The 16,439-nt window shown below is 34.8% G+C and overlaps 1 protein-coding gene across 3 annotated transcripts in view; it reads left to right on the forward strand.

Annotated features, from left to right (window-relative positions):
* The window catches only part of LOC145666580 (mortality factor 4-like protein 1), a 122,974-nt gene that overhangs the window by 36,104 nt on the left and 70,431 nt on the right, over window positions 1-16,439 (forward strand). For all 3 annotated transcript variants that reach the window (XM_081733946.1, XM_081733945.1, XM_081733947.1), the window contains one exon: window positions 11,262-11,460. In XM_081733946.1, coding sequence (XP_081590072.1) covers window positions 11,262-11,460 — 199 coding nt within the window. The remainder of the gene's footprint in view (window positions 1-11,261; window positions 11,461-16,439) is intronic.

Genomic DNA, 16,439 nt, shown 5'->3' on the forward strand with positions numbered 1-16,439 from the left:
TTGGTTTCTAGCAAGGAAATGCCAACATTCGGATGGAAATAACACTATGCCATCTAGAAAAGTAAAGCAAGTATGTGAGGACGCAAGCAAATAAGGCCATGGCAGAAAATTAGACAGGACGGGAGGGCGGAACTAAGGATGCGCGGAACTCGAAGTGCAGTCACCTCCTAGTGGTGAGTTCTGGGTTATTTTGGCCAAAGAATAAATGATCGAGAATATTGATAATGAATCGCATTACAGCAAAAAATAAATAAATAAGTAAATAAGTTCTACTCTTGGGCTAAACAAAAATAAATTCGTTTTCTTGTACATACAAATAAAAACCGCAACCTTCTTGCCTTAAGCGTTGAAATTTGGCCAATTTAAGCGAAGAACTGCATATAAGTGGGCTTTGGGAAGGTGAATTACGTATAGTTCAAGCTGCCGCTAAGGCTGATTTTTTTTTTTTTTTTTTTTAATGTTTTACACAGCCAAAAACATGAAAAATAGTACAATGTAGTGCAGATTGCATACATTTTCCATAAAATCTCGATGCGGCATATGAGGGCGTTGACTAAAAATTCTGAAGAAAAAAAATCTGACACACTTTGCCCACTAAAAGACACCCTTTAACCGCTTCGCCGAACCGATTTTCTAGAAAAAGTTGAAATTCAGCCCACCCTACTGTTTAATGTTCCACAGCAGAAGAAAAATGTTTAATGCAATCAGCAACAGGCTTACATTGACGACAGACTATTGTTGCATAGAAAGGCTGTTAAGCAGAGAGGCGGAAAGCTGTCTACTGCTTTAGCGTGTTAAGTTGTACAGGCAGTGAAGATGTGTACGGTGTTGTGATGTTTGGTGTTCTTTGTCTCCATTGTTCCTGTGCAGTTAACCAACATGTCAATTTCCAAGTGTTGCAAAACCACGTTCAAACCTTCTTGGTTGTTAGATAATAATTCTTTATCATAGATTCGAGAAGTGCCAGGTGCCAAATTTTTGGTTCGTCGCAACATTTACCGAAGCATTTCGTTGTGTAACATAGGACGGCAAGAAGTAGCAAGTCACATGAAAGGTACAGGCACGTCCATTGCGGTATTAGGAGTGGTTTTTACCTTTGTAAATCAAGAAAATAAGCCAGTACCTTCTAACTTGAAGTATCACCATATATGTATCTCACCTGTACAAAAATTGAAAGGTTTCTTCTGATCTTACGTGCAAATATGGACTCTATAGTGCAAGTGTGTACGAATTCCGGGATGAAACAAAATAGTATATAGGATTTTTCGTAAAAAGTAGCATTATAAGAGCAGAATTATTATGGTGTATTCAACGTATAATGACGTATTGCAGTGCGTATTGCTGCTAAAGATGTGAATGTATCATTATGTTCCTAGATAGTGGAATTGCCGGGAAAATACAGCTTCAGCATGACAAAATAGCATATACTTTAGTTTATGGGTTATCACTAGGGAGCGGAAATTCATGACCAAGAAAATATAAATATATGACCTATAAAATGTACTACAACAACATAAAAAAAAAAAAAAAAAAGGAAATTTACCTAAAAATTGTGAAAATAACTATTAAAGGATGAGGGTCCATAAGGGGGTTTTTTGGCTCTAAAAAGCTCTAAAAAATGAAATGAGGATTACTACAATTCTAACTACCCGTGTTAAATATAGAACATACCTACGTAATGATACCATAAATATTTATTTCACGCTATTCATATTTGCGTTTATTTTAGAGTTCCAAACTCGAGTAGTTGGAGGATTTTTGAAAAAAAAAAAAAAAAAAAAAGCTGATTTTTCGTTAGTCTCGTGCTTGTTAAACTATGAGCGCAACGTTGATACACTTTCTTATTTATATAATATACTAAGCATATAACAACACATAAGATATATAAATAACAAAGTGTATCACGATTGCGCTCATAGTAAAAAACAGGAAAAGCGTATCAGCAGGTAGTTGCTACACTGATGTCATGTAACAAAGTTGCCTGTGAAAACCAAACCAAACCGCATTTGATCGCACGGAATGTGCATTTGTGAGAGAAAGAAGGTTCATGCAGTGATTAAAGGAGAACAGAATGCTCTGTAGTAACTTTGTGCAAGGTTGTACTGTAGAGATGTGTGTCGGGTGGAAAATATTGAAGAGTCAAGGGAGAAGGCGAACTGCATGTACGAAGTGCACGGACGGACAGTAGTGTGATTACAGCCGTTTAGATCTGTATTTGTGTACAACGTTTAAGGTGAAAGGTGTTTGAGTTGTAGCCATATAAACATGAACAAGAATATATTTTGTGGGTGTTGCGCGAATAGAATACAACGAAAATGTGCAAAGCGGGTGAAAAAGAAAAATGCTGTTCAGTTTCTAAAGAACATATATCCTCATTTCAAGGAAGGTACCTTTGTGTGTCCAAAATGCTATAGCAAATCATACAGGTAAAATAAAAAACAGACATTAAAACATACTGTCACCAATCAGTCACATAAACCTACTAGAATACCAGAGAGCACACAATATGAAACCAGTTCGATAGATACGGTGATGAATGAAGATGATATTGAATTTAACGTAAGACCGTCTACAAGCAAGAAGGTACGTGACGCAGACATTATTTTGGACTTCCAAGAGAACAAGGAAGAGTACGTCCAGCTGCATTTTGTGCCAGTTGAAAAACCATCTCAAACGGATACCGTTGAAAGTGCGCTCCCATGTTTTCATTGATCGTGGTATAATTATTCCTTCTGGAGCTCGATGCTGTCATTCGCATTTTAGTGATGCTATGTTGACGGGTGATGCTATAACACAATTGTCTGAATTCGCGGAAACAACAACTATGCCCAAAACAGAGTGGCAGAACTTTATAGAAGCAATAAGACAAAGCGCTCGCACGAAAGCCCTTAACTTTGATGACCTTACATCCTTATCAGACGAGGATTATTATCGGTTAACTGGAGTCAACAAAAATGATTTTACAATGATGGCCAACTCAATTAAAAGTAAAGTACGTTCTACTGCAAGCCGCAGCTAACGTACTGCTTTAGCATTATTACTGGTGAAGCTTCGCACTGGACTTTCACATTCGGTAATGACAGTTCTTTTCGGAATAAGCAGAACCACCTTAGGTAAATGTATTCAAGCAGTTACTAAAGCTCTAATGTCAGAGTTTGTACGGCTGCATCTGGGTCTGGCGCATATCAGTCGAGAAGACTTTATAGCAAACCATACCAGAGCGGCTGCTAACAAGCTTTTCGCAGAGGGCAGAGACAATTCGGCAATTGTTATCGTTGATGGAACTTATGTTTACATTGAGAAAAGTAGTAAATATCGTGTTCAACGTAGGACATACAGCATGCATAAGCACAGACCACTCGTTAAGCCGATGATACTCTTCAGCACCACGGGTTACATTCTCGACGTTTTGGGACCTTAATACGCTGATGGAAAGAATAATGATGCACGTATTTTAAATTCTGCCTTGGCACCTCAATCTTCCACGTTAAGATCCTGGTTCCGTCCAAACGATGTTCTCGTCGTTGATCGAGGATTTAGAGATAGCGTTAAACTTCTCGAGGAGTTAGGACTTATTCCAAAAATGCCACGTTTCTTACAAAACAAGAAACACCATACCGCAAATGAATCGAATGAGTCACGACTGGTTACACATATTAAGTGGGTGATAGAAGCTGTCAACGGTTTAATCAAACGATGGAAAGCTCTAGGATAGGTAATACCCATGATCGGAGAGAGTTCGTTCGAATTATTTGTGCTATGTGCAATGCTTTTCGACCTTCTCGTATCTCACGTGATACGGAAGACGAGATCATCGCCGAACGAACGCTAACCTTGGTGAACCAACCTAATCAGTTACAAATAAAAGTAGAATCCGAAAACTGGAAAAAACGTAAGAGTACTTGGCACAAGATGTCCACTGAAACTTTAATGGACTTTCCAAGATTGACCATTCAGGGGTTGCGCGATATGACGCTTGAGGTGTATCAAATTAAGCAAGCCAAATCATATACAGAGGAGCATTTGAGTGAATTGGGTCTTTATGAACTATTTGTTCACAAAGAGCGCGATGATATTGTTCGTGTCCAACTACAATCACGTCACACGTCTTCCAAAATATACAACGCATGGATTCAGTACCACAATGGTGTTTCACCGCCAATTCGTGGCTGGTATTGCGAATGCAAGGCTGGTGCACGGGTGGTTGGGTGCTGTGCACATATAGCCGCTGTATTATGGTATTTGGGTCATCAAAGATATTTAAAAGAATTAAGTCCTTCTTCACTTCTACACGCCTCCTATATCATGGATGCTGACATTTCTCATTGGTCTGAAAGTGCAGAAAGCTGTGACGACGGATCGGACTACTACTGCTTAGGTTTTCGCAAAGTTTATTTAGTTATTGTACAAGCCACAGCATTGTTTTTTACGTTTTTATGATTTGTTACACTAAGAATGTTTCAGTGTATTCAGCTAGGTTATTATGAACTTTTGGCTTCAATCTGTACATTTTTTTTTATACTAACCATCCCACTTTATAAATACACAATTCATAATATTTAACTCCTTAGAGCCAAATACTAATTTGGCTCTAAGGAGTTCAATGTAGAGCCCAATTCTACAGCACCCCCTTTGTAGTCCATACGGGGGGCTACAAAGGATGAGAGCCCCCCTTATGGACTCTCATCCTTTGTAACTGAACTTTAAAAGAATAAAACAAACAAAATTAACTTTAAGTATATTACATACCAAATGATGAGCATCATGTCTGCGATACCAGAAAAAATAAGGTAGCTTCTTCAGTTAAGATATAAGTTTGATTTTAAATGAAAATAATAAAATAAAATATAAACAATTTAATGATTAAAACAAATACAACAAATTATTCAGCGTAAAATTCACTTATTTTCTCACATCTTCGCCTGTGTAGCATATGTGCTTTTATATACTGCGCATTCTGCAAAGGTAAAAAAACAATGCCTCCACGTAAATCGTGTAATTATTTTTTAGAATTAACAAATTGTATATGAAAAATCGGAAAGTGAATGTCAGGAACACATTCAGAAGACGGAGGCTTCCTGAACACGCTGGCTTTTTCCGCCAAGATGCAGCTGTCGAAAAAGTAATAAATTTAAGCATCAGAAATGATTTTTAAAATATTACATACACATACAAATTAATTTTAGGAATACAAAGAATTTAATGAAAATGAAAACTCCCAAGTTTTTCCACTTATCTTAGATATAGTTGCAGTACATTCCCATTGTTGTGACAATATAGAAACAAAAACTAATATATGTAGTTATGTTCTTCTTTCATTTTTCTTGTAAATTGTCATCTTACGAGAAAACGTGTTTACCTCGGTGCAAAGTCTCGAGCATGTTGTCAAAATGAAAAGAATGACAAAAAATAATAAAACAAAATTAAAGACTCGCTGAAGAAAACAATGTAAATGCCACCTTGAAATTGTTTCACTTATTTTATTTTTTGATTAAGTTTATGCCTTAGTTAGATTTTCATACTTGGTTATATGCAAGGTTGTAGTTCTAAGCAATAATATTTTCTATCTTTTTGACACGTGGGCACAATTTGCTATCTTTTGTCTCTACTGTTACAGTAATTTTTGTTTGGCACTTACATTGTTTTCTACAGCGAGTTTTCAATTATCGAAACATACCAAAATAACGAAAAAAAAATCACCGAAATTGAACGACATAGAAAGCTAACAAGTAGGAAAATGTGAAAAAAAAATCCACTTTAAAATTACCATTTTTTATTTCAGAACGAAGTGTAATATTATGTGTATTTGATTAGCATTGTATCCACGATGCCAGAAAAAAGATCACATTTCATGAACTTTCACCCTCTAGTTGTTATATTTTTAGAAGAAAACTAATTCAGTTGTTGTAGAAAACAAAAATGGTGCTATTCTGGAATATCGTAAAAGGGCAACTGTACTTGCGTCATTTGACATAAGAGTTTTTAGGGAATTCTGCAGCTTTTGATCTTTTAATCGCTTTCCAAGAGACGCTTTCTCTCTTGAACTTAAAAAAAGATGATTCAAATTTAAATGGATGACCCAATGTAAACTTAATATTTTTGCATATCTCGAAATCAGGTATCAAGACGTCGCCAAAAGACCCTGCAATACTTGATAGGAAGCTGTGGGTCATTTTCTTTGTATGGAGCATGTAAGGCAACAATTGAGGTAAGAATCGTTAAGTTTCGAAGATGTTAACTTATTTAAAGATGTCCCAGCACACCTTGCTGAGGACACGCCTACAGAGGCTCAGAAGAGCGTCCAGTGAAGTTTAGTTCTGTTATATTGAAAATAGTTTTGTTGCCCAGCGAGCCATTGACATTTATCCGTATATTCATTGTGTTAGTAAGAATAAAGTTCTGAGCTCTTCGAGCTATCAGATCTATGACTTTTCCATAATACAGTATATTTCAATTTTGAATTTTTCACCAATTTTAGTGAATAATAATGAGCGTCAACTCAGACAAGCAATCTTTCCGTTCATGGTGCGTGAATATTCGATTGACTTCCGTTCATGGTGCGTTTGGAACTTGTACATCGCAGAGTTATCGTCCTCTGATCAGCAACTGATAACAGATCAAATTGTAATAAGATTTAATTTTATTTTCATTTTTCCATGTAATTATATTTCATTTTTCATTATTATTTTCTCTCCCTTTCAGCGATCGATACGGATAGAATCTTGACAAATCTTCCATCTAACATATAGTTTGAATTAATTGGAACATTTTGGATAGACTTAAATGGTATTTCCAAACTTTGCAGCAAATTATTCCTAATTCTTTAATTTTGCTTAAATTCGGATGAAACTGAAATTTCGGTCTGTTTAGCAAACTTCATTTTATTATAATTTTAGTAATTAGATAGCCCCTTGCCAGGTTCATTTTGATACTATGTCATTGTAACACACGATGATATGAAAGTGCGGTTCTCGTTACTACATTATATTGTTCGTATACTAAAGAGAGACATAGATTTTCTTGTTTGGATAGTAATCCCAAATATTGAACGTATAGAATAGTTCTCTGAAATGTGTAACCACGATTTGTAAGACTATCTGTACTCCTATTCCAAATTGAGCTCATTCGTGGCTAAGCGGTTAGCGTACGCGCCTTTGGCGTGGGAGGCCCAGGTTCGATTCCCGGTGGGAGCTCATGTGGTTCGGATTCCACGTTAATCAGTAGGTCCACGTCTCATATAGCCTCGCTGCTGAACGGTACGTTAAACTCAAAATCAACACAACTCCTATTCCAAATTACGTTTTAATAAACAGTTATAAGGGGAGTAGTGGTTGTGATTCTTCCAGACGGATTCTGCTGAAAATCTCGAAGATAAGCATTAGTTGTCAACTACTCCTGTAGCCCTACTGAGACATGTTTTATTGATAAAGAACACTGCGTATATTATGTACGATTTCCATCGCTTTGCTAATCTAAGCTATACTGTTATCCCTCTACCATATTAAGACTAGACGGATTGTTATTGGATGATACTTCTTGTGTGATGGAGGCTTGAGATTCCTCTAAGGCTATAGATTATGATAGTTCTCTGGGGGTGAACTTTCCACATCTACGTTTATTCGCCACTTCAGACCTGTCAGAGTGGACACCTAAGAATGAGAGTTGGTGTCCCAAGTCACCTTCTCGCGCGGTTCTCACTCTTAGAAGTATCATCAGCCCCTCTGTTAAAAGAACACAAGCCTCTGTGTCTGGATGGAGAGTGGAAGTGTTCAAGGCTGTAGTGTGACCTGAGGGCTCAGTTTGTTATTGGAAAAGAAGCCATGCCCAAATATCTAGCACGGGCTTAGCTGTGACCGACCGCTAGCTGGTCCGTAGCATTATAGAACAACTGTTGATTCGTCGTGAAATGAAGAGATATAAGTTTCGAATAGTTTCCAGAGGAATATTGTATCATTTCTCATGCAGTGCAGCACTCAGTCCGTCAGCGAGAATGGAGGAGGATCTCTGTTCTGGAATCTGTGGATTGGGCGAACCAGGGAATGTGTATTCATCCAATAGTGTGAATCGGCGCATTGTCATCTTGGAAAATTGCATCATTGTTCAAAAACAACACCTGGACCGTAGAATACACATGACCACCTAAAATGTTCAAACCATCACTGATAGTAATGCGTCCTGTGAGTTTAATCTCAGAACCTATGGAATATCAGGAAATTGCAGCCCTCAGCATCACATAGCCACCACCATATTTCACAGTAGGAAGCAGACAGTTCGGAGCATCAGCTTCTTTATGTGTCCGCCCTACATAAATGCTGCCTATAGTTGGAAATTATTATCCATCAACTTATACTACGTTTCCAATCATTGGCGGTCCACTTTGTATGTTCTCAGTACCATTTTCTTTGCGATGTTGAGTTGTTGACGGTAATCGGCAATTTCAAATTCGGAACCCAACTGCGAATATTCATGTTATATAACTCGCGTCAGACTTCGATTTTTCCAATGGGCTGTTCCATGTGCTAATTGAATTCTGCAGTCACTTTTGTGGCATTTGCTGTACCCTCCTTGGTGACAATACTTTTCAGTGCTCGGTGATACCAGTCCGTGAGGTTTCTTTTCTGTTCATTATTTCCCTCGCCGATGTTTTGTCATCATTACCTTGGACACTGCACCTCGATACACCAAACTTACTGGTCACCGTAGGAACACTTGAGCCAAATTTCCGAAGTCCCACTGAACATTTGTTGGTATTTAGATCTCCTATTTTGTATCACCTCCGAATAGTGACCATCACACGCCCTTGTCTATTCCATCTGACGTGCTACACGGTAACCTAACACACCACTAACAACAACTAAGCGTGGCACACGCATCCTCGGTGATACGTCCTCGCACACCTTACGTATTTCAAACTACAGGTGTTTTCGTTATTTTGATAACCATCCGTATTTTCGTGCAGGTTGTTCGCAGCACTGAAGATAAAGTTATTATTGTTGTTTCTTTAAATTGTAATTACCATTAAATGTTCTATATTAGGCATTTAATATTTTCTTGTCTCCATTTGAGTAGTATTTACCTTTCTAGATTATTTGTACAGGGTGTCCAGCATTCGGGAAAAGCACAAATTATACGAGAATTTGAGTGTGTCGAAAGAAAGAAAAAAACGAAGCTTCGATATGAAAAGCGAATTATACAGGTAGTCGTTGGTTTGTTGCGTTAATTTTAAATGTGAAATGAATAGTGTAAAAGAATAAACATTAAGTTCAACTAATATCCATTAATGCCGGCTGATGGCATTTAAGATGTCTGGATATTCACTGAGTTCTCATATTGACCACTAGATGGAAGGAGTGTTGACCCACACTAGCTTCAATTTCCGTGCTTCTGTTTGATCCATTAGCATCTTTTCTTAACGATTCATGGTTTACGTTGTTAAAGCATGTAGTTCAGTGCATCATAAAGACAGATGTTTCAAATAAGATTACATTTCTCAAAATTGATCGTGCTAAAAACAAAAATCCCTTGCGAACCAAAGTAGTAGATATTGGCTTTGGTACAATACATGCATTACGAAGCTGTAGCAAAGTATCTGACAAAGACGTTCTTCTATTTAGGATTATGGGCAAAGGTGTTTAAATGTATTTGAAACCAATATTATGGAGAGATTCTTTCTTAAATATGAGTTTACAAAAACTCTGAAGTGTCTAAATCCAGAGCAAATAAGGTAATCTCCTAATGGTGATGAGAAAGACTTAAGTACTTGCTTTGACATCCTCGTAAAAACAATGAATTGCAAGGTACTGTGGCTGATAAAGTTGCACGACAATATAAAGTAGTGTGTTCGAAGCCTGAAGTTAAAGAAGCTATACAATAATTGACTAGGAAAGAATATACTTGAAACATATTCTGGTTGAATATAATCAGCGATAGAAGTGATTTTGACAATCTTTCTAATTTTGTTAAAATGATGTTGATAGTGTTACATGCCAATATCGGTTTTGAGCGTGGATTCTCGATTAACAGAGTGTGTTTGGTTCCGAACCAAAATAAATGCTCTTTGATACCACTATGGCATATTATTGAAGCAGTGGGCAGTGTAGGTGATGTGGGGAAAAAATATATGTAACAAAGAGAATAATTCAATTGTTCCAGAACTTACATGCGCGCTACAAAGAAGCCTTTGAATAACAGCGGATCTTAAACGAAAGAAAAGAAATGGACGAGACGAAGCAGGTTAGAGCAGTCAAAGAGTTGGAATAAAAATAATAATAATAATTATTATTATTATTATTATTATTATTATAGTATAATTATTATACTATTATAATTATAATAGTATAATTATAATAGTATAATTATTATAATAGTATAATAATAATATTATTATTATAATAATTATAATAATAATAATAATAATAATAATAATAATAATAATAATAATAATAATAATAATAATAATAATAATAATAAAATTAGAAGCTGTTGGACGAAATGGTCCGGGAAATAGCATTGCTGCAAGAGCAAATAAGGTTTTGAAAAAGAAAAGTAGGGTAGAGTGACAGCACAAATTTAAAATTCTAAGACTGGTCTCACTAAGAATTGTGGTTAGAATACAAAGTTATAATGATATACCATATTATTTTGTTTCACTACTCAAAGATTTTGTAGTATTTACTATTAGTTGTTAATGTCAATTGCGTCATCTTTTTGGATCAAAAGATGCCATATATTTCAGGCAAAAATTTTCTTGTAGGCCTTATATCTCGAGAACTTCATATAGTGTAGTCAAACCCATACTATCACTTAACTCAGTATGATGTGTTTATTCTGTAAAAAATACGAAAACTCGATTAGGGGCCGTTCAAAAATTTTGTGGCCTCTAATCCAAAAACTAATTATTGGCCAAGATCGCAATCTTTTGATCCATTTTTTTGGATCATTCCTAAAATTCTTGTTAACAAGTTCAATGTAATATTGTTTAGCGTAGCTCAGATTTTCATGTGCCTTTCAGTATTAAGCTTTGGTCTTCTGAAAACATAAACAATAATTCAATGATACGAAAAGCATTGAGCATACAATTACTGTTAATATATGGTCATATTAGTTTCACCAAAAATCTGGCAGTATTTAATCGGTAAATATTCGTAAAATGTATACAGAAAAAGCGAAAAGTTCAAAAATTATGATTACTAGACACCCTGTTGTAGACCTAAAATTGTATCTCTAAGTGGTTATAATGTACTAAATTTTTATCGTTTCAGAAATGATAAGAAAGGAACAAAATCACTTAAAAGGGGAAGAACGAGAAGTAATTCTAAGAATGAGGAACAAAAGTCATCTATTCCTGACGAGGAGAGTGAACATGTTAAAAGGAGTCGCAAGATAGCACTGAAGAAAACCACATCACCTCCAGGCATGCACGAAGATTATTTTTATAGAGCTGTTTCCCCGATTAAGCCAGTAAGTGAATTTATTTTATATAGGTTAAGTAGTTTTTACAGTTTTATCAGAGATCTTTAATGCTATGCAGTTTATCATGTCTACACTTTGTTATCGCTGGTGTTGGAGGTTACGCCTCTCTACCCTTGCACTCACAACTGAGAGGTATCGAAAAGTGTATGGTTCCCAATCATCTCCTCCACCTGGACACATATCATGCTTTGTCAGTTGTTATTTAAACTTGGGAAGATTTAAATAACAAATTGATGGGCAACGTGGTCGGTTACGCACGAGCTATCAGTGTCAAAATTGGTTTAATTCTTTTTTTTCTCTTTACCATTTGTACCTATTGCAAGGGATAGCTCACTACTTCGACATTGGATGCGAAGCACATCCCGTAACCTACAATCTCGCGTTAATGAAGGAATAGAATTTACAAAACAAAATGATTACTCAAATAGTAATTACGTTTAACTATTCATATTTTCACTTTAAGATTGTTATTACATTTAGTATTACACTTTGATTGTCACAACTTAATGACCTTTAAAATATGTAAGAACACTACGTAAGAAAATAATAATTACAACACTTACACAATATACGGCTGGAGAATTTTTACTAACTAACTACTTCTCTTTTTCTCTTTTACATTAACAATAGGTTGTGCACATTTATTAATATGTAAGTGGCTTGTTAAGAATGAGTATGCGTAAGCAATTGCGCGCTGTTACCTGTGGCACGGTGTTGCAACCTATGGCACGGCTTATCCTTTTCCACTGCTTCGGCAACGAGTCCTTCGAAGAATCCTGTAAATGCTGCGTAAGATGACTGCACACTGAGTCCGGTCAATCGGCACTCGAAAACTTTTTCCAGACGACTAAGTAATTAAAACTGTGTTCGGGCGTTGATCGGGATTAACTATACAAATTCACGATTATGAAATGGCCTTTAGCTTGACTTTCGTGTACTAGGCCTATTGGCGGATAACTACTTCTTCGAGCTTTTGTCAGGGTGGGTGATTTCACACACACGATTCGTAGTCGTTGCCCGACTTCCCTCCCGTGATGGAGGTTTCGATGCTCGTCGACCGACTGATTTGCACTTTTTCTGGTCACCGTGGGTCACATGACTAGGAACCACTCACTGAATATAACATTGTCCACTATTGGTTGATGACCAAAAATTGTCCGATCAAAAATTAGTTTAGATGTCAGTTAGGCAACTGGGGTGACTAGCTAATTTTCGTTTTCATGGGAACTGAAGTAGAAAAAGTCTCTCAGTAACTTTTCGATCAAAGAGTTATTGTTCTACGTACACACACATATAAAGACAAAGTTAATTTTGGCGTCTTTAAATTGAAACTGATGATAAGATTGAGTTCACTGTTGCCAACTCGTGTCCTTTTCACTAGAATTGGTTGGGAAAACTAATAAAATAAAAGTTTTAATTTTCTTGCTTCGATGAGCGTCCCGGTGTCGATAGCAAATGGTGTCCACAGAGAATTGGCAGTATTGCACTGGCGATCTTGTCAAAGGATCCTGGACCGTTACTGATGTCCATGAATTTGAGTACACCCTGTATATAGTTCACTTCAATCACATTGATGAAGATTGGGATGCAACACTAGCTTGTTGGAGGATGCGCCACTGTGACACTTTTGAGAAGTAATAACGATGAATTCGAAGCACTGAAAATGCATTCATATATACGTATATGTGAGGAAAATTATCCACTTTGCACTTCTTATAAAATACTATTGATGACATCGTTTACTATTATTGCACGCCTTATCCATTACTTTTTTTTTAATCTATTTACTTAGCCAGCTGGTCTTTTCACCTGCATGTTAAGCCACTTACTTTTAAAGCCACTCTTTTTTAAAGCCATTTTTATATATATATCAATTGTTCTTCTGTCTTTAAATGTCCTTTCATTTATTTTATTCCTTTTCTTTTTTATTGTATATAATATGTTTCCTTTTTCTCCACTGTTTCTCACTTAGTATTATTGTGTATGTTACACGATCTTCGAATTTTTCAAATTAATGACAATGACAAAGTTTACAATAATATTACAAAGTACTGTTAGATATATGTAAGTAACCTTTTTGGGGCAAGTAATTAACGAACAAAAATCAGCCTTTTTTAGAATTCACAAAACTATGCGTAAACGGACGGATATAAGGTGTTTTTTAAATATATACCGGAAACGGAACGGAATCGCAAGATTTGTGCATTACATTGTAATAGTGACATGAATTTTCACATTAAATAACCGAAATAAATTTCATAAAACACATTTCACGAAACAAGAAAACCTTTTCTCATTAGATAACCAGTATAGTTAAAACAAGAGTCATCACGAGCATTTTACCAAACAGATGTCTGTTTCCAAAGTTACAAGACTATTCACCTTCAAACATTACAATTACTACTACTTTCAATGAAACTCATAACAATTCCACAAATTACTTTTCCTTTCATACTACAGCATAATTTCATTTTTATTGTGATATGATTTAGTTACCTCGAGATTAATCTGAAACACAATTGTTTTTAAATTATTTAACAGCATCTGCACAAGGCTTCATAAACGTCTACATCATTCATATGGGTATCCAGAAAATATTATTTGCAACAAATACTTTTCTCTTAAAAACCTTTATACTATTAGCACATACAATTACATCGAGGGCACAACGTCCACCTCGGAATTCGTCTAACTACATCGAGGGCATAACAGCTACCTCGGAATTCATTGTCTTCACAAAGACATTTATTCGCTACTGCTATCTGAGTATAGCTTAATATCAGCTATTTTGCAACACATTCATCCCGGACATGCATCGTCAACGGGGTATATACGCGATATTCCTTTTAACCCATTCATGAATACATATCATTCAACCGCCTTTTTGCCTTATATGATCTCTTTTCTTAACTTTTCCTTTTCACAAAAACATTCATTTTCTTCCTTTATTGCTGTTAAACAAATCATAAATCTCGGTTACTGACATTGATTTAAAACACATGATTGTGTTTTTTTCTAACTAGATCAGATGGTTATTAAAAATACTGAAAGGACTTAGATTTTCAAATTTTCGACACTTATCAAAAGTTCTTACTATCATCAATCAATTAATATACCGTGAAATAAAACTCATTTCGCTAATTGACCTCGTTGTAATGACTGCTCGCTTAGTTTATTTTATTTATTTATTCTTCCCTTCTAACTTTTTTTTTTTATTTAAACTACAACGTTATTTCAAAAAAATTAATTCACCTTGATAATCTACCTTAGAAACAGCTGAAACGTCGCTGACTGTGGGCCATGTGGATTTCCCGAGAGAAATCCTCTGCTTCAATTAAGTATGGCTGAAACTTAGAGATTCATATTCATATATCTATGGCCATGTTCTCCTCTGAAGGAGAACCTCCATAACGTACTAGCATTTTGCTAATAGACATTAAATGGTTATCGAATAGTTAGTTTTATTCCAAAATTCCTTTAACGTTAATAATAAAATTGAAAATATTTACTTAAAAGTCTCCGTTAACTTTCTTTCTTTTTTCTTTTTTTTTTTTTTTTTCAATCTTTGTTTCGCGTTCCCTTCATCCAACAAAACAAATCAACTCAAAATAGAAATTTAAATAAAATGATGATCCATACGAAATTCAACTAAATTTTCCTATTATTATTTCTTTTCTCGTCCTTGATAACTAATATTACTTGACTTGACTTATTATTCTTTTCACATAATTTATATTAAACGACATTTATTATATACTAAAAGTCATATGAAGAATATACGTACAAATAATAATTAAACATATGTACGCAATAATACTACTGATACAAAATAAAATCTTTTAATTCATTGAAAACTGATGCTTAATATTCATTTTCTTGTTTTCAATGCACAAGTAAATAATGAACTAATGAAATGAAAATATATAAGTTTCAAAGAAACGAAACATCTAAATCGACAATACTTCAATGACTATTTAAACGAAATATTTTCAGGCATTCCTATTCGCCTTTTTCAGTAACTCACATATTTGTGTTTTTCACAAAATCTTCAATAATAACATTAACATATGTAGAAAAATCAAAAATGCACTAAAATATAATATATCGTTAACTGTGGAAATTGTGTAACATTGACAAGAATTATAAAATTATCGATTACTGAAGAAAACAAAAATTTCGTTTATGCAAGAATATATATCTACTAGTTTTCAAAATATAATAAAAACATATTGTTTTTCTAAAACGACATATATGTACGCCCTGACGTAAGTCATTCGGACTGATGAAGATTTATAGATTCATTGAAACCTAAAATACTATACACAAATCAAGCTATAAATGGACAAAGAAAACAAATCAACTGAAAAAGATTATATTTCATACCTAAACTATGACATAGTAATAACAAAAAATTTTATCGACAAATATCGTTATTAATTTCCTAACGTTAAACTCTTAACTACTAATATATGGATATATTTCGACGCCGATTAAGTATGTTAATATAAGTAAAATATGTTATCAAAAATACTTTTGATTGACTAAAGTCCTATGTAACGAGAATGTACATATTGCATCTTATTAAACTATATGAAAATTTCTATCAAGATATATGGGTTTGACAAATATAATAATTCTAAATTAATGCAAACAATACTTATTACACGTTTCTTAAACATAACAGCTGTTACTTAAACTATCACATGCACATTCATTTATCAACATTTATCTTTAATGGGTATGTCATTATTTATCTATATTTTTATTAATATCTACATATTATACTACTATTAGACATTTCCATTAAATTTATTTCTCCTTTTCGTTATAGCATGAAATTTCAAATTCCAAATGTGCCTTTTTGTACTTTCTAAGTGCAAAATGTGCCTAAGTTTGATATTTTTCTCCAATCTCACAGCACAAAGTCGAGTCCGATAAAAATAAAGTAACGATAGGTTAGTGTGTTG

The sequence above is a fragment of the Thermobia domestica genome, chromosome 12, assembly GCF_964235325.1.
Source record: "Thermobia domestica chromosome 12, izTheDome1.hap1.1, whole genome shotgun sequence".
NCBI lineage: Eukaryota > Metazoa > Arthropoda > Insecta > Zygentoma > Lepismatidae > Thermobia > Thermobia domestica.